The following is a 26,578-nucleotide window of genomic DNA, read 5'->3' as shown; positions in this document are numbered from 1 at the left end:
AGGATTTGTTACATGCGGAAGCCACCACTTGTTATAACTGAAAGCCAAAGGATTTATACCAGCATTGGGACTAGATAAGCTCACCATTTCTTTTAACCTCAGAATGATCAATATGGAAGGATAATAATTCTTTTTTTGTATTATCTTTAACTTTTATAGTTTAGACATACATACACATAGCAATTATTTAAGGAGATCCAATTTTTTTTTTTTTGTTGATATTGTACTACATTGGCAACTGATATATTTTCTTTGATGTTGGTGTTCTGAACATGTCAACTAATTGGCCAATCCATCTTATTGGCTCAGTGAGTGAATCGCTGACTTGCTAACATGGAGGTCCCATGTTCGATCTCGGTGATAGCCGCAAAACGTTCCTCATGATTTTCCGGTGTGTTTCCCCTAGTCAGGATGCAAGACAGCATCTAGAGTCCTTCGAATGGGAATAAGAACTGAGGTCCTGTGTACACGTTGGCATGCACGTTAAAGAACCCTTGACTGTTGGAATTCAATTGCTGTCCGGGCAAAGTTCCCTTATAGCATACTATATAGCATATGCCTGTCTTCATTAGCCTGTCTTTATAGGTAGGACAGAAAAGTAGGACTTGAACCCTATTCATTCTGAAAACCCAAGCAGATAGAGTGATTCTGGTGTGATACATATAGAAAGAGAGAGAGAAATGTGGTTTAACGTCCACTCGACACAAACTAGGTCATTTCGGGACTAACACATGGTTCAATTTTATTTCAATAATACACTTGCGCGTAGGGGTCTTTAGCAATGGGAGGAAACCGGAGGACCCGGAGAAAACCCACGAGGTTGGATAGGCGACCCTACTCCTTGTCACGTACAAGGGGAGAATCAAAACCATGCCAGTTGACTCAATGACAGATCTTCTGATACAGCTCTCACATGCTAATCATTTGGCCATCCCCCCCACCCCCCGGTATATAATGATGTCTTAGACTGCAGTTGTTATAGACAGTTCAATGTAAGTAAGATTACAATGTTGTTTAAAAACAGCACAGAACTGAAACTATAATGTGATGTTAATTTAGATTGCAAGTCCATTTCTTATATATCTAGAATACTTTATCAAGTTTTCTTTAATAGTAGACAGGTACACATAAGTCATATCCTAGCTACTACATGTATTTTCCTACAATTAAATAGATAAATAAATTCAATCCACACCTTATCAATTACCGGTACATGTAGATCCTGTTTAGGGCAGGTAATTTCACACTTCTTCTTAAAGATGCAATATGTATGATTTAGATAAAGAGCTGTCCGCTTTTTGCTATAATAGTTCAAAAATAGATAATGAAAAATGAATATAATTGAACATTTCATTCAAATTACGTCATTTTATGGTTTGATTAGATCTATCGCAAATTGTTTATTATTATATAGAGCTGTCCGTTTTTGCTATAATAGATAATGAAAAATGAATATAATTGAAAATTTCATTCAAATTACTTCATTTTATGGTTTGCTTAGATCTATCGCAAATTGTTTATTATTATAGTATTATTGTTATAGTCTTGGTTATCCATTTTATCGTAAATTTTTAAAATCTTCAAGTGTTCTAATCCTTTGAATCTTGGTTTTTTGATGGTCTAGAGATTTGTTTAAAGGTTTGACATCTAAATAAATGTATAAATAATAGTTTATATATACATTTGAAGCCAAAATATGACCTGAAATATGCAGATCAGCTATTACCTTTAATCAGCTGCCTTTAAGGTTAGATATCATTAAAGATGCTTTCCCAGAAAAGTATTTATCGGGTGGTTATTTCCAATAAAAGTATGTCAAATTTGGTATATATGGAAAGTATAGACAACCAATCTTACTAGAAAAATACTGGATTAGCCAAAAAATGCCCATGGGCAAGCACTGGGCAAAATTGTCAGGGTATCACTAACTGGCAACCCGACTGTTATCTGCCAGCTTATTGTGGGCCAGCTTAAGTGAGGGAGCGGTTATTTCTTGATCAAATGGTTAGGCGATTTTGGGAACATAGTGGGGTGTCAAAGTACAAAAGACTCTGCAAATAAACGGCAGAAAAAGAAGTTGACGGGAACAATTAAGGTTTTACTTAGGCCTCAATATGTATGGTAAATGTACAGTAAGTAATGATAAATACATTCTGAAAAATGGACCCACCCACAATGAAGCTAAATTGACAGACATTGCGTTAACAACAGCTTACTTATAACTGTAGGTATTCCTGGCGAATACACAGTTTTGAGAGGGAATTGGAACAAATTTTTGATAGATTGGTTACTTTGAATATGTTTTTAGTCCAAATATATCATTATATCACAAAGTTTGTACGTGGGAATGTATCTTTAAAAATGCATTATTCAAGAGCTAAATCTGCCTATTGCAGGTATTTCTTTAGGCCTTAAATTAACTTGCCAAGACCATAATCAACTCTCTCTATGCCATCGGATGCTCTTGATTTTCAACACGATTGGTGGTTAATATTTTAATTACAAGATGTATAACAACGGTAGCAATGACAATCGAGACTGCTATTCTCCAAACAGCCCTTACGTTGATCAGAATAAAGTAATTATCAGGATATTCCCTTTTCATTATCTAGTTTTAATCTTACATAATGCATCTTTAATTAGAGGAATACACAGCATAATAGAGAGTAAATGGGTAGTTGCGTTCATTAAAACTTCACAAAAGAATTCATGCAAATTTTTAAGAGGTTTTTGCGACAAGAAATAGTTTTGTAACCAGGAAAAATTCTTAATGGTTGATATTACTATCTATAATAGCAGTTCTGCAAAACTACAATTTTAGATTCAGATGTGTAAAAAGGACTTTGTTTCTAAAGATTAGATATCCCAACATAATTATCTTGAGGTTCTTTAAACCTGATATCCATTTGTATTTTTATATCTTGATATCCTCTATCTTTAAAACCCTAAATTCATACTTTGACATAATCTTTATAAGGTAATGATTATGGCAGGATCTGAATATGTTTATGTTGAGATCTCTAGATCATTGGAACTCAACTTGTTCATGTGTGGATCTTTGAATAAACATGTGGTTTTGAAGCTCATAATATTGATATCTTTGGAACCCAGGATTTTTATGTCTTTGGATATCAAGGTGTCTAAGTCATTGGATCTTAAGGTGTCTAAGTCTTTGGATATCAAGGTGTTGAAGTCTTTGGATATCAAGGTGTTTAAGTCTTGGGATTTTGAGATGTTTAAGTCTTTCTATCTCAAGATGTTTTAGTCTGGCTGATATTTGGATTTATTTAGTTTTATGTCCAGATCTCAAGAAAAGTAGGAAGTTGGATATGTTGATGTCAAGATTTTGTGTGAGAGAGAAATGGAGTTTAACGTCCATTCGGCACAAACCAGATCACTTCAGGACTAACATATGGTTCAATTTTATTTCAATAATTCACTTGCGCACAGGGGTATTTAGCAGTGGGTGGAAACCAGAGGGCCCTGAGAAAACCCATGAGGTTGAAAAGGCGACCCTATTCCTTGTTATGTAAAGCGGGGAGTCTAAACCATGGCACTTGACTCAGTGACAGACCTTGTAATCTAATGTGCTATTTATGTCTGGATCTTGGAAATTTGAGATATGAGATACTCAGGATGATGTTTAAGTTATTCACGCATTAAACCATTCGTCCACCCAACACCACCTCAAGATCTTGTGATGTTTAAGTCTGGAACCAGGAAATTTGAGATACTCAAGAGGATGTTTAAGTTCTTCACCCATTAAACCATTCATCCACTAAGATCTTGTGCTGTTTTAAGTTCTTCACACATTAAACCATTTGTCCACTCAACACCACCTCAAGATCTTGTGCCGTTTTAGTCTGGATCTAGGAAATTTGAGATACTCAACATAATGATTAAGTTCTTCACGCATTAAACCATTCATCCACCCAACCCCACCTCAAGATCTTGTGATGTTTATATCTGGATCTAGGGAATTTGAGATACTCAAGATAATGTTTAAGTTCTTCACTGCATTAAACTATTCGACAACCCAACCCCACCTCAAGATCTTGGTTTATTTTTGTCTGGATCTAGGAAATTTGAGATACTCAAGATAATGTTTAAGTTCCTCACGCATTAAACCATTCGACAACCCAACCCCACCTCAAGATCTTGGTGTTTTTTTGTCTGGATCTAGGAAATATGAGATACTCAAGATAATGTTTAAGAATTAAGAAGTATTGCTTTTCAGTATTTTATTATTATTTTTTTTGTACATTATATAATAATCATATTGCTGTAGTTTAATGACATCAGCAGTATAGTTATTTAAACAGTGGAAGATATAAATAAAAAGATTAAAACATTTGTATTATTAAAACATCTAAAAACACCATTAATTTGGTGCACATTAAAAGATATTGATCTAAAGTAATTTCTTCTTGTATTATATCACCATAACATCTGATGACGCCCAAAAAAGAGCAGACAGCTGGCATATGATTTGATGTATATCCGAATGAAGTAAAAGTATTTGATTTTTTATAACTAGACATATTTTTTATTTATGTATTCATCTACCGTAAACGTAGCCGTACTTGTACTTTATCTACTTTAATATATACCATAAATACATATACACCATCCCTAGTTTTCAGTACCAGTTGATATATCCATCTGTGACTATTTCACAGATAGGCTGTATATAATGTAGAGAAACTTAATTCTTTCTAAATCATAAAATATTAATATTAACCACATTGATGATTGAAATTATCGAAATATTACACATTTTTCATGGGCCATAAACACTATGTATAAATTTATTAAAGTCAATCGGATGATAATTTTAGCCTCTAGTGCGTCCACAAGATTTTTCAAAGTGATCAAGGGCATAACTATTTCACAAATAGGCTGTATATAATGCAGAAAATCTTAATTCTTTCTAAATCATAAAATATTTATAATACCCACACTGATGATTAAAATTATCGAAATATTACACATTTTTCTTAATTTAATATACCATATCCTACGCTTTAATCATCTTTAATAGGTGAACTAATTACAGAAAGTTCTTCTCAGGACTTCCACAGAGCAGGTGCTCTTTTTTCCGCTAACTGCCATCCTACGCTAATCCTGAATTAAGAACATAAGTTACACAAACGAAAAAAAACACAGCACTGGAAAGTACAGCCGTAAGGGACTTTATCCAAATAAAGAGGTAATATAAACGATCAATGCTTTATAAAACTTATACCAGTATTTGGTAAAATGTTAGATAAAATTGTATCTGATGAGAACAGTTTAATCCAATAATACTGCAAAACTAAATCGCATTCCAATGATCCTTGGCACCGTTTGTTTACAAACATCACCATATAAAATAAAATGTTAGCACGCATACTGTCAACTTTATCATCTCTCATCATACTCTATTAATAGAACATTATATATCACTGTTTTAACAGTAATATATTGGCACAGTCTGTAGAATACTCTACATTATAAAGTCTTTGATCTCCTCAACAATTCTTCTACAAAACTCTGAAATAGAACAAAAAAAAAACAAATAACAATTAAGACAGATTCAAAAGAAATTCCAAGCAATGTGAGTGAAAACAGCCATCAATATACTATAAAACATACTTATGGAAGAACCAATACTTAATTCATTATTTGGGCGATGTATTATTGTACATGCTTGAAAACATTGAGAAAATACTCAATTCGCCCAAGTAAATTAAGTAATTATTATTCCATAATTATAAGTATGTCTTATAGTTTATGTTCATTACTCTTAGCCAGTTACTAAATCCCTCTAAAGGATCATTATATATAAGTAGAAATTTAATTTAAAGTCCCAGTTTGTCTGAATGCTGATGAAATATAGAGTTTAAAAAAAACATACGTAACAAAATAATTTTTAATTAAAACACATTTTGATCCAAAACAATAATCAAATCGATCAATTCTAACATGGCCATTTTAAGTTTACATCGGTTTCTATAGATTCCACGACATGTTGACAAATAAAGCAATAATAATTCTGTTGGGTACAAACTTTCCCAGTCTTGCTGAAGGCTTTTCTATTACTCAGATGTGTTTAATGACACTGACAACAGTCTTTACATCAAAATCGTATATAGTTTATTTCTGAGATATATGGGAACAATCTGACTTATTTTGCCTTTAATTTAAATTCATTATAAATACAGACAGATTCAAAGGAAACCTTTCATTAATTACCATGGGAGGAGGGTTAAACTAAAAATCAAATAACATTTGAAGTTCAGTTCATTCAAAATACAGATTCAAAGTAAACCCCCGGGAATGTGAGGGAGGAATGACTGCTGTGGATCGAGGAATTAGTTCTTAATGCATAGAGTTAATCTGGGAGCTTATCTGACATCAATACTGTGAATTGAAACATAAGGCAAAGTTTTTATGTAGAGCATTCAAGATAGATCTTGTTCTAATTTTTTCAAAACTTAGCAAATAAAACGTGGGAGGGAGAGAGGGCCAAAGATTCTGATCAATAGTGAATCTGGCTTAATTTTGATTTAAAGTTGAGTCTATAGCCTTTACCAGTTCAACTGACTCATGACTTTAAAATGGAGAAATTAGGGTGGCAGCTGTCACTGCTTAACTTTTTATAGGTAAAAATTCTTTGGAGTGCACATCTCAAACATGACACCGTATCTTATCAGTGTTATATACGTTATTACTGATTGGTAATATACAGTGAGGACTGCATACTTCATTGTAAGTTGAGTAGTGCAAGTCAGTTTTTCTTGTACTTTTTTTTATTAGAGAGATTGGTAATTTACTCTGGTAATTTACTCTTATTTGTACATCTAGAAATTGTGACCAACATTTAAAGATTTTTCCTAGTTTTGGAATGTGCCATTAAGTCCCCTACAGCTTGACATAGTAGTAGGTAGGCAGAACTTGACTCAATTGCCTGGTGAAAAATCTGTTCCTGTTTACCTAATAACCTCCATTATATAACTTAATAAATTTAAATACTCAAGTGTAAACATACCTGGACTTCATGTTGGGGCATATTACAATCTGTTAATGATTCCTGAAAAAAATAAATATCAATTTATAAATTATGTGAATACAGAAATCTAAATGAATAATACAAGCTGATAATGATGGTTTAGAAGCGTATCTTTAAATGGGCATATTAAAAGACAAGATTTTAAAATAAATTACACGCAATATGTACATGAGATGGTTTATCGTACCATGCAAATGCATAGACAGCTGTCCTTCTCTGGACCTTTGCCCTGCCCAACTGACAATGGGAAACTATGGCAGTAAAAACCTGAGGAACCTACATGTACCTATCTTTTATGCAAATATAAGAAGGATTCAAATACATTTCTAGAGAATAAGTAAAACCTAGTCTACAAAAAAATATTCCCCACAGCAAGCAAAAGACATTATTTTGTCAATTTCATAAAGATATGATCAACATTTATTCTTTAATGCAAATATAATAAGGATTTAGATAGATTTTAAAGGATAAATACAACCAAGTTTATCTACAAATATCCCCCACAACACAAAAAAGACATCATTTGTCAATTTCATCAATATATAAAGAAGATGCACTTTTTATTATGATCATATACCTTTCTTTAATGCAAATATGATAAGGATTTAGGTATGTTCCTAGAGAATAAGTACAGCTGAGCCTATCAAAAAGGATTTAGCTAGATTTGTAGAAAATAAATACAACCTAGTCTATCTACAAATATCCCCCACAATAGGAATAAGATATCATTTTGGGCATATAATAAATATTCGAGGTTATTTATTAGGAGCATCAACATTTATAGTATGTTATTGTATGTATATACAATAGATATATGATGGGTGTAAGGTAGGTGTAACTACTTTGATTGACAATCAGTGGTGAGATGATTAAATCAAGGTGAGCATATAATAAAAGAACTTGACTTGATACTCCTGGGAAAAAATCTTTTTTATGAGCTCAGCTGTACCATTAGTGATCATGCATGTTATTTTATAAAATTCACAACCACAGAAATTAGTCCATGTACTAACATCAATTCATGCGCTTAGATTGCTGCCTGAGCCATACCTTTGGGAAATAAAAATTCAATGGATGGTGATGGCACTCTACATACCATATTTAAAGGGGCTAAATCGCTAATATTTGGGATCTAGAAATTGACACAAATGGTGGTTGGTGCCCAAAAAATGTAGTTAGGTTCTTAGTATGTTACATAATAATAATAAATTCGCTGTTAAATTGGACACATTCAAGAACACAATATCTTTTTTTATACAACTTTTACAAAATACAATTGTGTGCCCAAATTTTCCCAGCATTTGGTGCCCAAAATGGGGGGGGGGGGGGCGCCCTTCCCCCCCCCCCCCCCCCAGCTTGTACGCCTATGGTTGCAAAGCAATTAATAATGTAATATGAATGTATATAAACTGATTTACATTTAATGGTTTCCGTTTTTACTCTAATTTTAAATCAGTTATGTTCGGTGAAATATGCCAGAAGTGTCAATTGAATGGTAGTTTCTAGAGTCTGGTTATTCCAGTCTACACCGATAATATTTATTGTGCATGCTTTCCAGATAAGAATATGAGGTCACCGTTTAACCCGACTTGTGGAATATGTCTAACCTCGTTCTTGGAGTCCCTTATTACAAATGGCACTGAAACGCATATTATGGTACACGATTCGTGTACCAATGGTAAAATGTTTATTTTGTCTTAAATATTGAATATCAGAAGCCCATATTTTCTCGATATGCTAACAACACCAATGCTGATTTAAATTGACAAATAATTCATGTTTTCGATGTCGAAGATTTTGGATGATATTCAGTTAGAGACTTAGCTACTTTAACATAATAATTGCCCAAAGTTAGTAGAAAAAATTATTTAGAATGCGTTGCAAAAATAATCTAGAAATACTGTGCTAGTTTACTGTTCTGGCTCACGAATAAACTTGTTTAGATGAATGTTGTGTACGATATCATAAGAAGGTGAGCGCTTATTATAATTATTACAGTTTTAAGAAAAACCTGGTGGGCGCTAATCACATTCTATACGGTAATTTAATCCACTATTAGTATACTACTCAATACATAGACAAATCTGATGCCTGTCAGATGTTGGACTGTCCTGGTAAAATTAATCTGTTATTATAAGGGTTTATAAAATTAAAAACTTCTGGGAGAACATATGGTGGACACATCTGGTTGAGAAAACTGATTCAGATCTTTCAGCATCTGGTAATATAAATTCTTTCAGTGAACAGTCTGTCAAAAAGATCTAGGATAGGGGCAATTTGACAGAAAACAAAAATAGGCAAACCATTTTCATCTTGAAACCATTTATCCCCTACATTTTACCATAATAAAATAAGCACATGAAATCAGCCACAAAGCTCTTTATATTTTTATTGAGACATAAAAAAACAGTTTCAGAATTTCTGCTGCTTAAAAGCTCCTTCGATTCTTATAGATGGATAATTCCCATAATATTTTATAATAAAAATTGTCACTTACCAAAACATAATTTCTCTTTTCATTATCTGTATCATAATTTAAAACTTCTTCTAAATCGAGAGGACAGCTATGATCTTCTGAATCTGTCTGTAAATAGAAAAAAAAAAAAAAAATTAATAAAATGAAGTTTGAATGATTGACTTTCATAATATCCAACAGGAGATCAATTTTCTCTTAAGAACATACATTCTTTTGGTGAATACCTCCCATTCTTAACCTGGAACTGGTTTCATACATCAGAAATTGGTAATGTTCTTTTGGGGGCAACTTGGGAAGCTGGACAAATCCACAACGATTGACAGACTTTGATTTGTGATACGACATCACAGCCCAAGATGGCTGCAATGACATCATGGTCGGTTTCTGGTTGATATATAGTACTCTCGTAATTGTTATATTGTTGACCCATATATATATTTATATGTGGTTAATGTCAACTCATCCATTTATTTATTTGTTAATTGTTTAACGATGACCTTTTTCAATTTTAAAATCTGTCTTTTTTAGGGCTGTCCAAAAATATTGCTATATCAATATGTTGCAATACGATCGTCTGCGATACACTGTATCGATACATTTTTGCCCTATATTAGCTAGACTGTTTATATAGACTTCATAATCAGTCATATTATAGGCTTTACAGTAATAAAATAGGTGTCCAAGACCAAAGTTGTAAAAACAATAAAACTTTTCAAAATAAAACTGTGCTTTGTGATAAACCCTGACTTCATCGAAGTATTGCAATACTGCAATATATTACAATACTCTTTGTCAAGTATCGCAATACTGTATATTGTAATACGATTTTAGACTGCAATACACAGTCCAAGTCTTTTTATTACTCGATAAAAAGAATTGACAGCATCAAACCTACAGAACAACAGGATGGAAAACAAATTGTCTTCTTTGCAAAATATTGCGTCTCTGTTTTCAACTCATCTAAACAAAAAGACAATTTCCTTTGCCAACAACAGAAAAAGAATAATATGGGAAGAAGTATATAGAGTACAGTTTACTACATTCCAGTTGTAAATATTATGTATGTAGTGATGATGTCTTTACAAGAAAAAAACTAAGTGTGAGAAAATTACCGAATATCAGACTGGTGCCAAAATCAACACTTATTATAACAAGGCTTGACATTGTGGCGCCAAATATTTAATCAACAAGTGACGCTACCTGATAGATAATGACATGACGCCAGATAAAAAAACAACATTCTACTAATAAACTGATGGTAAAATATTAACAATTATAAAACAAGTGACTACATCATAGATGTTAATTATCTCACTAAAACCACAAAATGAAACAACTTTTTATACATAAAAACAAACAAAATCTTGCAGCATAATAAAACATATGGTGTATGATATTTTAAGAATCAGGTCAAACCAGAAAACCGCAATATTATAGTTTTAAGTGCAGATGTTGTCTATTTCTAGTGTATTTTTATATGTACCCATACATTAAGATAAAATCAAGGTCTTTGAGTAAATTTTTACAGACTGTTAATACAATTATATAACAACAATATGGGTACATAGAAATTCAACAGGCTACATATTTATCGTTATTATGATAAACGACATACTGATTAACATTAGTATATTAAAATTATACCCAGTAAGAAATATTAAATAACCTAAAATTGACTGGTAGATTGTGGCACTGCCAACTGTGCAGAGCTGCACTGGGCCCCAAGATTTTAGTCCACCAAACACCACCTCACTAAAAGATATGCTTCAGTTTGCTTTTAGGATTTACACACATAGATTATTGTTCAGCAAAAGACTTCAAGTTTGACCCATAAAGGACTTAAACTTACATTATTGATCCATAAAAGACTTTTAAAATTAAAGTTACATGATTCAGTGTAACAGACTTCAATGTTAACTTCATCAGTGGGTAAGTGCAATTGACCCATAAAGGACTTAAAATTACATTAATGATCCATAAAGGACTTGAATGTTAAATTTATCCTTGAGTAAGATGCAGTCATAAGATTCAATACTTAAAAAATTGGAAATATTTTCTAGCAGATCATACTCAGTCAGAAACTTATTGATATATTTATAAGAATGTGAAAAAAATATGTGAGAATTAACAATCTGTTAACACCTTGAATTATGAAGTCTAAGGATTTGCGTGTCAATCATGTAAAGTTCATGTAAATATGAAAATAAATGTTATTTTTCTTATCACAAGATATAAATCTTAATAAAACTCTGATCAACTGCACGGGAGAAATATTCCTTTCATTTCCAGATATTTCTGTCTCTAACCTTGTTTTTTTTTTACAATGTGGTAGGACGTTATATTTCATCTTTAGACTTATGTTTCCTAGAAATATTACATTATCAACATTACTATTTCAAACATGTGTGATTCGACCTAAATATCGCTGCAAAAAATAAATATTTTCTGGTAGTAAACATTAATTATTAGAAATTAAATAATATTGAGGAATTTCATGAACTATTTAGAAGTTGAAGTTTTGTGTTATGCTAAATTTACAAAATGAAATGAAATAGGGTTTAACGTCCTACTGTTCTGCTCCGAAAGGGCTAATGAAGACGGGCATATGTCATACAGTGTGCTATGAGGGAGATTTTGCCCAGACAGTAGCACTACGGTCTACTCTTATATCTAATTCCAACTGTCAAGGGATCTTTTATGTGCACACCAAAGTGTACACGGGACCATAAATTTACAAAAGCCAACAAATAAATTTAATGAATTCTGTAATAATAAAGGGTTGGTGGTGGGGAGGGGGGCAAGGAAGAAAGAGAGAGAGAGACTTAGTAATCTACTGTAGTCTAACTAACATTTGTGCTTTAGATAATAAGTCTGTCATTGAGTCATGTACATGTAGCATGGTTTAAATCCGGCAATACTATATACCGGAAAACATCCGGAAACACCATTTTATACTGAATACCGGAAAAACACAAAATACCGGAAAACACACAAAATACCGGAAAATACCCTTAATAGGTAACCCGCAGACTTGTACCCTAAATAGGTAACCGGGAGCCTGGTCGTCTGTGTGCCTGGGTTAGGGTTAGTTTCCGGTTTATAGTATAGCCCTTCCCTGGGTTACAAATTTAGGGTGGTTTCCAGTATTTAGTGTGTTTTCCGGTATTTAGTGTTTTTCCAGTGTTTTCCGGTATTCAGTATAACATGGTGTTTTCCGGTAGTTTTCCAGTGTTTTCCAGTTGTTTTCCGGTATATAGTATAGCCCGTTTAAATCCCAAGTTTGTACAGGACAATTTGTAGGGTAGGGTGTATAACCTCATTGATTCTCTCCAGTTTACCTCTGGTTGTCTCTCACTAATAAATACTCCTAATATAAGCACAAGCAAGTTATTGAAATGAAGATATACCACATGTCAACCTCAAAATAACCTAGTTTGTCTTGAGTGGATGTTAAACCCCATCTCCCTTCCTACATGTAACAATACGCATAATGACAAATTACATAACTGGTTGCCAAAAGCTAGGTCACAAAGACACCTGATCATAACATAATATTTAACACATAATGTCCTTGAGACCAAGATTATAAGTTGGTAAATAAATATAACATACAAAACAAAATGGCAAACAATAACAACTCATGTTTGTATGCCAATTTTTTTTTTACAATGTAACATGTATATGTTAGAGGATAAGATTGAAATTAAGAGAGAATGGGACAGGTACTGGTATTTCAAATTTTTCACAATGTTCATACATGTGATATTAATTCCATTGTATATATTTCCAACAATCTGATTAAAAGACAGATCTATATTTCGTTTCGTTTTTTTATACTTTTGATGGCCTACACTACATGAAGATCTGACAAGTTATAGCGATAGGTCACGTCAGGGGTCAAAAGACCGACTTATGACCCTATGATGTCAGACATTTGATTAACCAATCAGCATTGATGTTACTAGTGGAATACCCACAGTTCCGTGAAAAACACGCCTAAAGCTCGCCGTAACAGAACGTTTCATTGGCTTATCCCTGTCACCATTCAGAACACGAGTTAAATAACAACTTTTCCAGATCCAAGTGTAGTAAAGACAAGTAAAACGAAATTTTGAACTATAAAAACAAAACGAAATATGATCTGTATTTTAACCAGATTGATATTTCCAAATTAACGTAAGTCTAAATAATTCCTTTTAAATAATTATGTCTGAAATTTGTTGTTTAAAATTAGTGAATGAAATGGGGTTTAATGTCCTAATTTTCTGCACCCACTGGGCTAATGAAGACAGTTGTTGTTTTGAATGTAATGGGTTAAAAGACTTTAATTAGTTGATCAGTGAATAGCTCTGAGTCTATTACCGTCTTTGTTTACGTCTTGAGCATAAATCAACACTCGACATGCGTTAATTATTTACAAGGGATAAACTAAATCACAAGTACAACAAGAATATATTATTTATACAAAAGGGATATTCCCTCCATGAACATAAATAACAATTTCTTCATTGGCACTGACATGAACATGTATACAGTTTATACTCTAGAGCCAAAATTGGAATCAACATATCTTGGAATTGATGGTAATGGGATTAAGATGAACAAAGTAGAAACTGAAACCTATAAATATCCCAGACGTTTCAAAGAAGAGTGTTTGTCTGCATATTACCCTAGGTGCAATCAGAAATTAAACCCAACATCAAGTCAAGTTGAATTGTTCACTTATTTTAGTTTCATATTTTAGGTTACTGTGAGGGCAGTGGAACACAAAATAGGGTAATATTTTAAAACTGACTTTACCACCATGTGTAGACGTAAACTTTTCAATGAAGACAAGACTTTCATGCCACAAAACAAATGAACATATTATAATTTTTTTTTACCCAAATCAAAGAGGTATAGTCGCTTTAAGATCTGAAGTGGTTCTGTCCATTTAAACACTCATTCCTTGATTTAACTTGTGTAAAAGGCTTTGAGCAGCTATATATTGCTGTGTTTATTCTATACTAAAGTAATAGATCTTTAAGATGTTCTGGAAACTGTGCAGGTAGGGTAATAAATGCTTTAAGAAGATCTGGAAACTATATTGGTAAAGTAAAGGTACAAATATTTGATATATGGAGTATAGAAGGTGCTGATGGCCATCTACTCCGATGTCTATCTTACATCTGCTGTTTTTGTATACAAATTAAATGTGGTCAAGTGTCAGAAGAAAAGCAACGATTAATGTTTGGGTTGAGAGCAAATGGTCTTTTTATACTACTCAATTTCTGCCAATAGCCACTTCAGATTCTACTAACAGAATCATATTGTCTGGCAGGTGAGAAGGATATTAGCATCAACATCCTGCTTCTATCTTAAACCAACTTTTTAAACATACAAGGTTATGTGCATACATATACTAGCTGTGTTAACCAGGGCTCATCTTGATTTTTCTAACATCCATAAGAGCCCAATAATCATTATTTGTCAATTTCACCATTCAATAATCCAAATACAAAATAGAGATAGAAAGAGAAATGGGATTTAACATATGGTTCAATTTTATTTCAATAATTTGCTTGTGTGTAGGCGGTCTTTAGCAGTGGAAGAAAACCGAAGGACCCGGAGAAAACCCATGAGGTTGGACAGGCGACCTTACTCCTTGTACAAGCGGGGAATTGAAACCATGCCACTTGACTCAATGACAAACCTTCTGATTCAATACACACATGTTAACCGTTCGGCCACCCAACCACCAAAAATACAAAAAAAATAACATCCTTCAATTTCTTGTACAAAATGGTTATTATATGAAGTTATAATCAAATTACTAAGTTCAATCAACCATTTGGTTTCCTGTAGTAAACAAACAATTAATCTGTATCTTTTATTTATATATGTTACAGTCAATGTCTACAATCAGGCAATGTGTACAATGCCTTTGTAACCCTAACCCTAACCCCCACCCTTACCCTAACCCGGCAATTTACACATTGACTGGTATATTTCAGGCATTGTACACATTGCCTGATTGTAGACATTGACTGTAACATATATAGATTATAAATAAAGGGTAATCTTGCAACGTTTTGTATTATCAATGGCTTCCTGATGAAATTATATTGAAACATGTAGAAGCAAATCAGTGTTATTTTTATATTTTATACTTTAATATATAATACTGAACATTAGAACAACCACTTACTACTGCTATAGATTACACTATAAACAATTCAAATTAATAATCAGAGAGTATTTTGTAAATACTAACATTAAGTTCCAAATTTCTGACAAGTAAATGCTGGTGTTAATGGAACCAGCAGAGTTTTCATCATTAACAGCAAATCAAATAAATATATCCCAATTTATATAATTTTATACAGCTAACTACCTAACTTTTGAGCTGTTAAAAGTATTCATGGAAAATTGTTGTATATGTAATTGCAATTTTTTTCATAATAATAAAACTAAAATCTATGTCATTCAGAATGATGGGTTCAAGTCAAAATGATGAACACAGAGCAAACTTTTTAAAACCATACAAAATTAAATACAAAGGAACACATTCATATTACCGGTATCTTAAATTATGTGCCGTTTTTGTACTTTTCAACATAAATTAGTGAATGTGATATTTCTGAAAAGGTAACCAAACCTGAACCATCTCTTTGATCATGTGAAGGAACGGCTATCAGTATTGTATTCTAGCTCTTTTTCATGTCATGCAATTCATTTGTCATGATCTTACTTTGAAAGAATGCAGTTACAAAAAATCCCGAAAAATTCACCCAAACATGTTTTGCAAGTGAAGTTATCTTAAATGGTAATGACACATGAAACCGTGACATTTCAACTGCAAAAAAAAACCTTACTTTGCATTCAAAAGTATTTCAAACATTTTAAAATAGTTAAGTAAGTTTAAGGGTTTTGTAGTTAATATGTATGACTTGGAAGGGTTTACAAACATGAAATAAGCTTTGGAGACCGGCTGCATAAGGCACATGTAGGAACCTGCAAATTGGATTTTCCATTATGCGACCTAACTGAACTTACGCATACGTCTGGAAGTTAGCTTTGTTCTACTAAACCCAACATAAATTATGTCTTTTTTTTCTATTGAAAATGTTTTAGATTTAATTTAAAGAGGCAGTAGAACTTTGCAGATCTTCTCTTGACCCTGTGGATCTCAAAATAAGAGATGATATTATCTAGTTTCTTCAATAAGCAAAACTGTCAGTTGTTTCTTTAGAACAACAATTGATAATTATTGTTATATATTACATTTCTGCCACAACCAATCACCTAGCCGACAAAGGTACAAATCATCTCTTTTAAATCAAAGCGTTCAAAGAAGGCTTTTCCCGACATTTTAAACAGAATACATCAATATGCAAAAGGTAGAGAACCTTTATAGGTTGCATATGACTAATGCACGGTATTTAAGAATAACCTTATCAATTCTGTTAGAAACACCACTTGATTAACTTTACTCACAATATTTGCAGATAACTAAAGTGGTTTCATTAAGTTGGGCCGGATGTGTTTAATTAGTCCTAATAGTATAAAATTAACTTATTTTTAAGATGTTACTTGTATTAATAAAGAAATCAAGTTTGCCAGGTGAAATCGTAGCTAAAAACAAATACATCAGTATATCTCAACGTTTTTAGATACGTTCTCGTAGCTAGCCAATCCATTGCTGATAGTTGAGATTTGCCTATGCATCACTGAGATATACATGTACATATTATAGCCAAGAGCAGTTTTCAAGATGTCTGCAAGCACTTGTGAAAAATGCTTTGATCGAAGTGTTTGGATTTGTGATAAATGTCTGAATATGTTTTCCAATAATTGCTATACATTAAAGGGACAATAACACTCTTGCTGGCTTGACAGCTTCAGAAAATAAATAATAGCCTTATTCTAAGCATTAGATGTTTAAGTGTCCTACCTGTTGTGTAAATTATCCATTACATCCTATTTTACTTGTCAAGAGGGTTCGAAAATATTTTTAAATCCAAGTCACATTTCAAAAGGTTTACGTTAGGCTTTTCAAATCATTTAGTTGAAATTTTCCAATTTTTTAAATTAGGTGTGTTAAGATGGAATTTGTATCATCAATTAATTGGAATATTGTAAAATAGTACAATTTGTTGACCAGAATAAAGATTGGGACATATTATTCAGTTACAACAAGAGTGGTATTGAGCCTTTAAGAATGGGTGAAAAAATATACCTTTAAAGGAGCTAAATCGCTAACATTTGGGACCTAGAAATTGACAAAAGTGGGTCGCAACACATATAATACTGTAATATGAATGTATATAAACTGATTTACATTCAATGGTTTCCGTTTTTACTCCAATTTCAAATCAGTTATGTTCGGCGAAATAAGCCAGCAGTCTCAAGCGAGTGCAAATTTATAGCGTCTGGTTATTCCAGTCTACATACGCTGTTTGATTTGGTGCAATGTGTCTAGCCTCGTCCCTCAAGTCTCTTGATACAACTGGGGCTGAAGCGCATTATGGTACACGATTCATGTACCAATGGTAAAATGTTTATTTTGTCTTAAATATTGGATATCAAAAGCCCATCTTTTTCCGGTAAGATCACAACATGAATGTTGATTTAATTTGACAAATAAATCGTGTTTTCAATGTTGAAGATTTTGGATGATATTGAGTTAGAGACTTAGCTACTTTAAATACAAACAAGAGCATCGCTAACGCTGCAATATACGTCCACATTCCAGCTTTGATTGATATGGTACTTTTTAAAATGAAGAAAATGAAATATGAAATGGCTGTAATATGATCAGAGGCAAAGAAGGCTAGGCGTCGGGTTTGTTTTGCCAAATTTACAGACAAAATACTAACAGTAAAGTGGGTGTGACACTGCCCCAAGAGGTCCGGGCAAGTATCAAAATAAATTGTTGCTGTCTTTATGGTATAAGGAATAAATATGCAAAGTTCCAAGATGATTCAGAATTGCAGCCTGTAGACGATAAATACAAAAACTGGGCGTGGCTCTGCCCATGGGGGTTGGATATGGAAACAATATAAACAGGTACCATCCTGTTATTGAAATGGCAACATCACTAGTTGCCGTCCTTAGGGTATAAGGAATAAGTACACCAAGTTCCAAAATAATCCATTCAGAATTGTGGCCTTTGGGCGTTAAAGGCAAAAATTGGGCGTTGCTCTGCCCCTGGGCGTTGGGGCATTCACCAAAATCAATAGTTGATGCCCTTAGGCTATAAGGAATACATATGCCAAATACCAAGTTGATCCATCCAGAATTCGGGCCTGTAAACGATATACATAAAAATTGGGCATGACTGCCCCTGGGGGTCGTGACATGCAGTTGTCGTCCTTAGGCTATAAGGAAAACATATCCCAAGTTCAAAGACAATCCATTAGGAATCGTGGCCTGTAGGCAACTCACAGAGACACAAAGAAAAAATGGGTGTGGCTCTGCCCCTGGGGGTTGGGCAATCACCAAAAAAATAGAGGTCAGCCTTGGGGTATAATGTATAAGTATAAAAAAGTTTTCAAGATGATCGATTAAGCATTGCAGGCTGTAGGTGACATACAGACACACAAAAAGAAAATGGGTGTGGCTCTGTCCCTGGGGGCTGGGCATTCACCACAAACAATAGGGATGTTCCTTAGGATAGAAGGAGTAAGCATGCAAAGTTTCAAGGTGATACGTTACGAAATGCGGTCTGTAGATAACAAACAATGAATATAAGAAATGGGCGTGGCTCTGCCACTGGGGGTCGGACATGCACCAAGAACAATAGGGATCATCCTTAGGGTATAAGGAATTCATATGAAATTTTTTCAAGACGGTCGATTAAGAATTGTGGCCTGTAGGCGACACACAGACACACAAAGAGAAAATGGGCGTGGCTCTGCCCCTGGGGGTTGGGCATGCACCCCAAACGATAGGGGTGTTCCTTAGGGTACAAAGAAAAAGTATGCAAAGTTTCAATATGATGCGTTAAGAAATGCGGCCTGTAGACGACAAACAAACAAATACAAGAAATGGGCGTGGCTCTGCCCCTGGGGGTCGGGCATGCACCAAAAACAATAGGGATCTTCCTTGGGGTATAAGGAATAAGTATACCAAGTTTGAAGAAAATCCAGTAAGAATTGCGCCCTGTAGGCGACACAAAGACACACGAAAAGAAAATGGGCGTGGCTCTGCCCGTGGCTCTGCCCCTGGGGGTTGGGCATGTACCCCAAACGATAGGGATGTTCCTTAGGGTACAAAGAATGTGTATGCAAGATTATAAGTTAAGAAATGTGGCCTGTAGACGACAAACAAACAAATACTAGAAATGGGCGTGGCTCTGCCCCTGGGGGTCGGGCATGCACCAAAAACAATAGGGATCTTCCTTGGGGTATAAGGAATAAGTATACCAAGTTTGAAGAAAATCCAGTAAGAATTGCGCCCTGTAGGCGACACAAAGACACACGAAAAGAAAATGGGCGTGGCTCTGCCCCTGGGGGTTGGGCATGCACCCCAAACGATAGGGATGTTCCTTAGGGTACAAAGAATGTGTATGCAAAGTTTCAAGATTATTAGTTAAGAAATGTGGCCTGTAGACGACAAACAAACAAATACTAGAAATGGGCGTGGCTCTGCCCCGGGGGGTCGGGCATGCACCAAAAACAATAGGGATCTTCCTTGGGGTATAAGGAATAAGTATACCAAGTTTGAAGAAAATCCATGAAGAATTGCGCCCTGTAGGCGAACCACAGACACACACACACACACACACACACACACACACACACATACATACATACACACACACACACACACAGACAGGGGCGACGGCATAATACGTTCACATTATGAATGTGGACGTATAAAAATATTGGATAAAGGAACATCTCATATAAATGTGAAGTGTTATCAGGTGTTCTAAGTAAGCATATCATGCCTCATGCACAACTTACTGTTCATTGACACAGAAAAAATAGTTAATGTTGCCAATGAAATCACTAACAAAGATAATGTTGGCTAAATGAGAGATCACTTCCTCCACAACAAAAATAGATTCTACATGGTCTGATTTATTTTATTTCTATATAACAAGGGATTAATTAGGTCAGAATTATTTTTATTTCTGTACAAAGGATTAATTAGGTCAATATCGCATTACCATCAATAATAGCTTTACCTATAAAATTTATAGTGGCATATTAATATAAGGAGACCACTATTTTGATAAGCTTCAACTGAAAACAACTATTCAGGTTTGTGATAATAAAACTACTGGCTTGTAATACAGGTTAATATATCTTAATAGGTTCAATGATTTATAGACATCATGCTTATAAAAGAAACGATTTAAAAGACATATCCATCCACCATAATTTAATAGATTTCTCAAACACAATAACAAGCAAACAGATCTAGACCACTGAACCAATGAAAGATTTAATGAGGATTATTTTATAATAATTTCAATTCATTCAAATCATCCATAAATAGGTCAAATAGAGCATAACATTTGAAAATCAAAAAAAAATGCTTAATAAATTGAATTTCCCAGAACAATAAGTTTTTTTCAATAAATTGATTTTCAAAAAATGAGGAAAACTTTTAATAAATTGATATTCACAGAATGAAAGAAAAAGAGATAAATGTCCACTCAACACAAACTAGGTCATTTCAGGAGTAACACATAGTATAATTATATAATCAAATGTAGTGGACCTGGTGTACAGGTTTGTGCTAGGGATCGTCACAACGATACTTGACTCAATGACAGGACTTATAAGAGCATTTGTTAGGCCACTCAACCATACTTGACACCCACCTTTTTTCGCCACGGAATGAATAAAATGATTATTAAACAGAATGAGCAAGATCTTTAATAAGAATGATTTTCACAGAATGGTCTACAATATTAGACTGTTGATTTCCACAGACTTGTCTTTAATACATGTAATGTAGTAGCTAGCAAATCAAGAAAAGATAACAAAAAATAATATGTCAGTGTAGAAATTTTAGATGTATAATTGCAGGACCTCACCTTTATTGATAATAAGCTATGTAATTCTAGAGGGGTGGAGCTATAGATACCTTGTCTGACAAGAAACTATTTATTATTCTAATTACACAAGGCTTACTACAACTTATTATTAATACATAACTATGACTTGGATCATGTTTATAAGTTATGAGACCACTGACATTAGAAGATGCATAATTGACAAGAAATTTCTATGTCAATTTACATAAATTTATTAATATAAAGTGACTTGAGTCACGAGATGTGATCTTTTTAATAATTTTTCAAATTAAGAGGTTTTAAAGGACACAAGATTCTAGATGTCAAGCAGAGTTCTGGTTTAATGCCAAAAAAATAGAAAACAATGAATAAAATTATAAGGTGGTATTTGACTTTGAAGACGCCATATATAATCTTTTATTGAAAAGATGTTCTACTCTGATAATCTTTATGAAATATTATAATGCTTGCTCTTTTTATTTAACTGAGACGCAGTTATATTATTTTATATCATATTGTATGATTAAAAGGACTTGTGATATCATTGAAATAACTTGAGTTAATACCATGATTTTCTGATGAATGTAACTATAAATAGCTATATGATACCCATTGTTATTATAATTGTCTTTTAATTATATTACAATCACAGTACTTAATTTATTGATCCAGTATGACTTGTATTTTTACATTATTGATGCTGATGGACAAAGGTAGTGCTGTGAGTCTGAGAATGTCTTTAAAGCAGCAATGGTCATTTGCATTTTTCATACAATATCTGAATTTTCCCGGCTTCAAAAATGTAAAAATGTTCTCAAATTGATCGTTACATTTAATTATGAAAACAAAACCAAAATATCAATGGTTCAATAATCTTGGATTCATTTGATATTCCTTAATTCAAGTTTAATAATATTGTACTTTACAATACGGTAACTTACTTCAACCAGATGCAGCTAAATTACAGAGAGAGAGAGAGAGAGAGAAAGAGAAATGGGGTTTAACGTCCACTCGACACAAACTAACATATGGGACCCTCGGGACTAACATATGGTTTAATTTCATTTCAATAATTCGCTTGCGCATAGGGGTCATTAGTAGTGGGAGGAAACCGGAGGACCCAGAGAAAACGCACGAGGTTGGACAGGCGACCCTACTCCTTGTCACATACATCTGGTGAATCGAAAACCATGCCAGTTGACTCAATGACAGACCTTATGATACAGTGCGCACATGGTAACCATTTGGCCACCCAACCCCCCAGCTAAATAACAATCTCATTAAGTAAGGATTAGATCTTTAATCTCTTCTGGGTCCTCTACTGTTGTATAAATATAAACAACATGAAAGTTAAAAGGAAACAGGGTGTATGTCTATTTTATATCAGACTAAATATGAAGATATCAACATCTCCATTAGCATATGATTTATTATTTTGGCTCTTTCAACTTCTCATGTCAGCCTTTTTAGGTGACAAACAATGAAAATCAAAAAGAAACTTTCCTGCATTCATTTCTCTTCAATAAACGTTAAAAAAAAAATAGTCTGAAGAATAGAAGCAACATCCAGATTCAGGGTCACACCCAATTCTCTTGTTTTGGACTTCCCAAATTCTATTCTACCCTAATAAAACGTTAACAGTACAGAATCATTGAATAAAGGATATAACACTCCAGTGTGGTCGTATACACCCAATTTCCATTACTATAATGTCAACATGAAACTAGTGATTTTAGTCTAAAGTCCTTATTGTAATGACTGAGTTAGGGTCAGTTTGTATTGACACAGGTAAATTGCCTCTTGTAGTGGTCTATTATAGTCACAATCAACACCTTAAACATACACATACTACACATATAGTAGTAAATCTCTCACCTATATAGGTAATTTATGTCTAATGGGTTTAGTAGAGACCAGATATGATCCACAAAAACACCACTTCTTGTCTACAAAACATCTAATTTGAGCTCATCTTTTAAGTTGGGTGGCTAATACCTGGATTTCTTCTGATTTTATAATCCATGTCCAATCAATCAGAATATAAAACTTCTCATTTCTTTGAGAGTTATGTCTACCAGACAATTTCCATTGGTTTTTGATTGCCATTTAATCAATGTCACCTAATCAGTGTGAAAATGTTATTTATTGAATTCAGATAAATTATGGTGTTAAAATCATAGATCAATTATGATGTTAAATTCATAGATAAATTATGATGTTAAAATCATAGATAAATTACAAAAATAGAAACATAATCCCAAAACAGAAACCAGCAAAAAAATTGCCAGAATTTGTTTCTTGTTCTTTACTGCACACCCAATTTTTCATTTCTAAATTACTTTTTGGTCAAAATATCACTTCCGTGTCCCATACCTAGTTGCTTCCTGTTGTTTCTTTTTCAATTTATTTTTTTATTCTTAATCAAATTTAATGTGTAACACCTTGGCTTCCTAGGTCACCTTGAGAAATTCCAAGGATCTAGTGGCATTGTTTTCACAATTTGTTTATGGACATCTACACAGATAAACTAGAACAACAAACATATTTTGGAACCTTTCTTAAATCATTGAAATAGTTTGTCACCTAGTTCAAACAGTATCTAATCTACAAAACAACACATCGTATATCCAAATCGGGAAATGTCCAAATGAATGAAACAGTACTTAACATTTAGTTTACTTGAGCCACTTAAGGAAAATCCAAATCCAGTAATTTAATAAAAGATTATCTATAGACAAAATAATAGTTTAAAACTTGGCATTGAATTTCCAAATCATGCAATGTGTAAATAAATGGAACAATGATCAAAATATAGTTTACTTAGTCCACTAGAAGACTAACAACTCAAAATATTAGTAATTTAATATAGGATTATCTTTACACCAAATATAAATCTGAAATATTGACAAACGAATAACAGATCATCACTGTCTGAACTTGAAGCAAATTCCCAACATCAATCAAGTGCTATGCATACACGTACCAGCATATCATAATCTTTTAGAGGCATTTAGTAACTGGATAGAGTAATACACTATAACACATACTATGGAAGAACAATTACTGATTTATATAGGTGATGTTTAAAAGAGTAGTCTCTCAACGCTTTGAAAATGTTGAGAGACTAATCGTGGAAACGATGTCTAAATAAATCAGTAATTATTCTTCCATAAGTATGTTATAGTTTATTACCAGTATATCATTTAATAAAGAAGGATATATAACGATTATATTTAAATGATTATATCTTCAGGCCAATTATTAAATTACTATGTAATGTAATTGAAAGATAGGTTGCCAGGCAAGATAGGTTGCCAGGCAACGAAACATACACCCACAGTAGCTAAGTTGTCCAGACAGTCAACAAGGGTTGTCGCATATTTTACAAATAAACCATTATCAGAACTAATTCATTTATTCTTTTTTATTTTTCACTATTCAGAATTCTAATGTAATGTTTTTTCAATTGACCTTGAGGCTTTAATTTATTAGTCAAATTGATTCCTTAAAGGGACTATTCCGATTTGAACAGAGTCTCAAAAATAAAAGTCTGAGTATGTATGAAATTTAAGCGCCAAAATATAAAGGAATGGTATATTTACTCCGTCTCAAAATTTCAGCTCAAAATATTGAGTCGTTTGGATGTGAACGTCAAATCTGCTAACGAAAGGTAAATTTCACCTACACATTATTTTTATAAAATAAAAGTCTGGTTTTATCCTGACACCCCATAATGCAGCTTGGGACACCAGTCTCAATTTTGAGATGAAGATTGACGGGTTTAAGTTGTTTGAAGACTTATCACATATATTGAGTTTGTTGCTCGGCCCCAAGGTAGAGGATTTTAAGGGATTTTAACACAAAATTAAGCAGTTTTATTCTCTAAAATATTATCGGTATTAGCCCTTTAAATACCAACTATTTTTACTCAACTTTGTAGTTTTCGGTAGAATTTTTCACATTCAGAATTCTAATATACCCCGGTAATGTTCTTTTTATTGACATTCGATTTTTGTATTGATGCCTTAATTGGTTTTAAGTAAAATTGATTCCTTAAATACCAAACATTTTACTAAACTTCCTATTAAAAAACTTTGGGTGTAGTAATTGTTTGAACTACTCAGAATAAATTATATGCGTTGAAAATTGAGATTTATGTTATATAAACAGAAATACTACGTCAAACCTACTTAATATATTTATTGATCTACTTAACATCATGTTGCTATGTCAATTCAACTTGATCGTGGTATCAAACAAGGTTAGTACACTTACCCAATTCTATTCATCATTATTGCAAATGAAATTCAATACATATTATATAAGAATTGAAACCCATTTTTCCCCTACTCTAAGGAACACCAAAAGGCCATTAGAAACTGCTGAAATAACTGGATTTATCTATCTAAAAATGCATTGCAAAAGAAGGGGTTACTTAAATTTGACAATACATTACAGGTAAAATACCGTAATCCCAAGTGCTCTTTAGATAGTAATCTAGATTTTGGATACCATCTTGACCTCATTGAAGGACATGAGATATCCTTCAGTCATTGATGAAGGTGTGTAAGATCATTAGAAATTATGTTGTGAAATCAAGATGTGAACTTCAGGTGTTCATAGATTGATTTTAATAATATTTGAACCAATATGCACTTTCGTAAGATTACTACATTTTATGATGTATGATCTAAAAGTCTATAGTTCCTTTAAGTCTGGAAAACCTGTTTCATTTTTAAAAATTGTCATCAGTCTAGTTATAGATTATTATGAACCAGGAAGAAGGATATGAACAATTGATTATTTAAAATTTCAATAAAAGAGAAAGTTATATACCATACACAAATTATATTAATGAAATATTTGGTCTTTTCATTTGATTTAATCATTAAAGAATGTGCACTTGAAGACTAGTCACACCTTTGTACCTTTCTAACAAAACCTATTCATTACCTTCAATAGAATAAATCCTATAATATATTCAAATGACCTAAAAGAAGATTAAGGATATCTATAGACACTATGAGATCTTCTATAATTG

At 33.1% G+C, this 26,578-nt stretch overlaps 1 protein-coding gene across 1 annotated transcript in view; it reads right to left on the bottom strand.

Annotated features, from left to right (window-relative positions):
• Window positions 1-4,226: 4,226 nt before the first annotated feature.
• Window positions 4,227-26,578, bottom strand: part of LOC126822022 (protein phosphatase 1 regulatory subunit 14B) — a 50,982-nt gene continuing 28,630 nt past the window's right edge. Inside the window, exons 3-5 of the mRNA XM_050550740.2 lie at window positions 9,549-9,635; window positions 7,031-7,072; window positions 4,227-5,532 (exon numbers count right to left, since the gene is read on the bottom strand). Coding sequence (XP_050406697.1) covers window positions 5,491-5,532; window positions 7,031-7,072; window positions 9,549-9,635 — 171 coding nt within the window. The 3' untranslated portion in view covers window positions 4,227-5,490. The remainder of the gene's footprint in view (window positions 5,533-7,030; window positions 7,073-9,548; window positions 9,636-26,578) is intronic.

Source organism: Patella vulgata, chromosome 5, assembly GCF_932274485.2.
Source record: "Patella vulgata chromosome 5, xgPatVulg1.2, whole genome shotgun sequence".
Lineage (NCBI taxonomy): Eukaryota > Metazoa > Mollusca > Gastropoda > Patellidae > Patella > Patella vulgata.
This window is presented reverse-complemented; position numbering and strand designations above follow the sequence as displayed.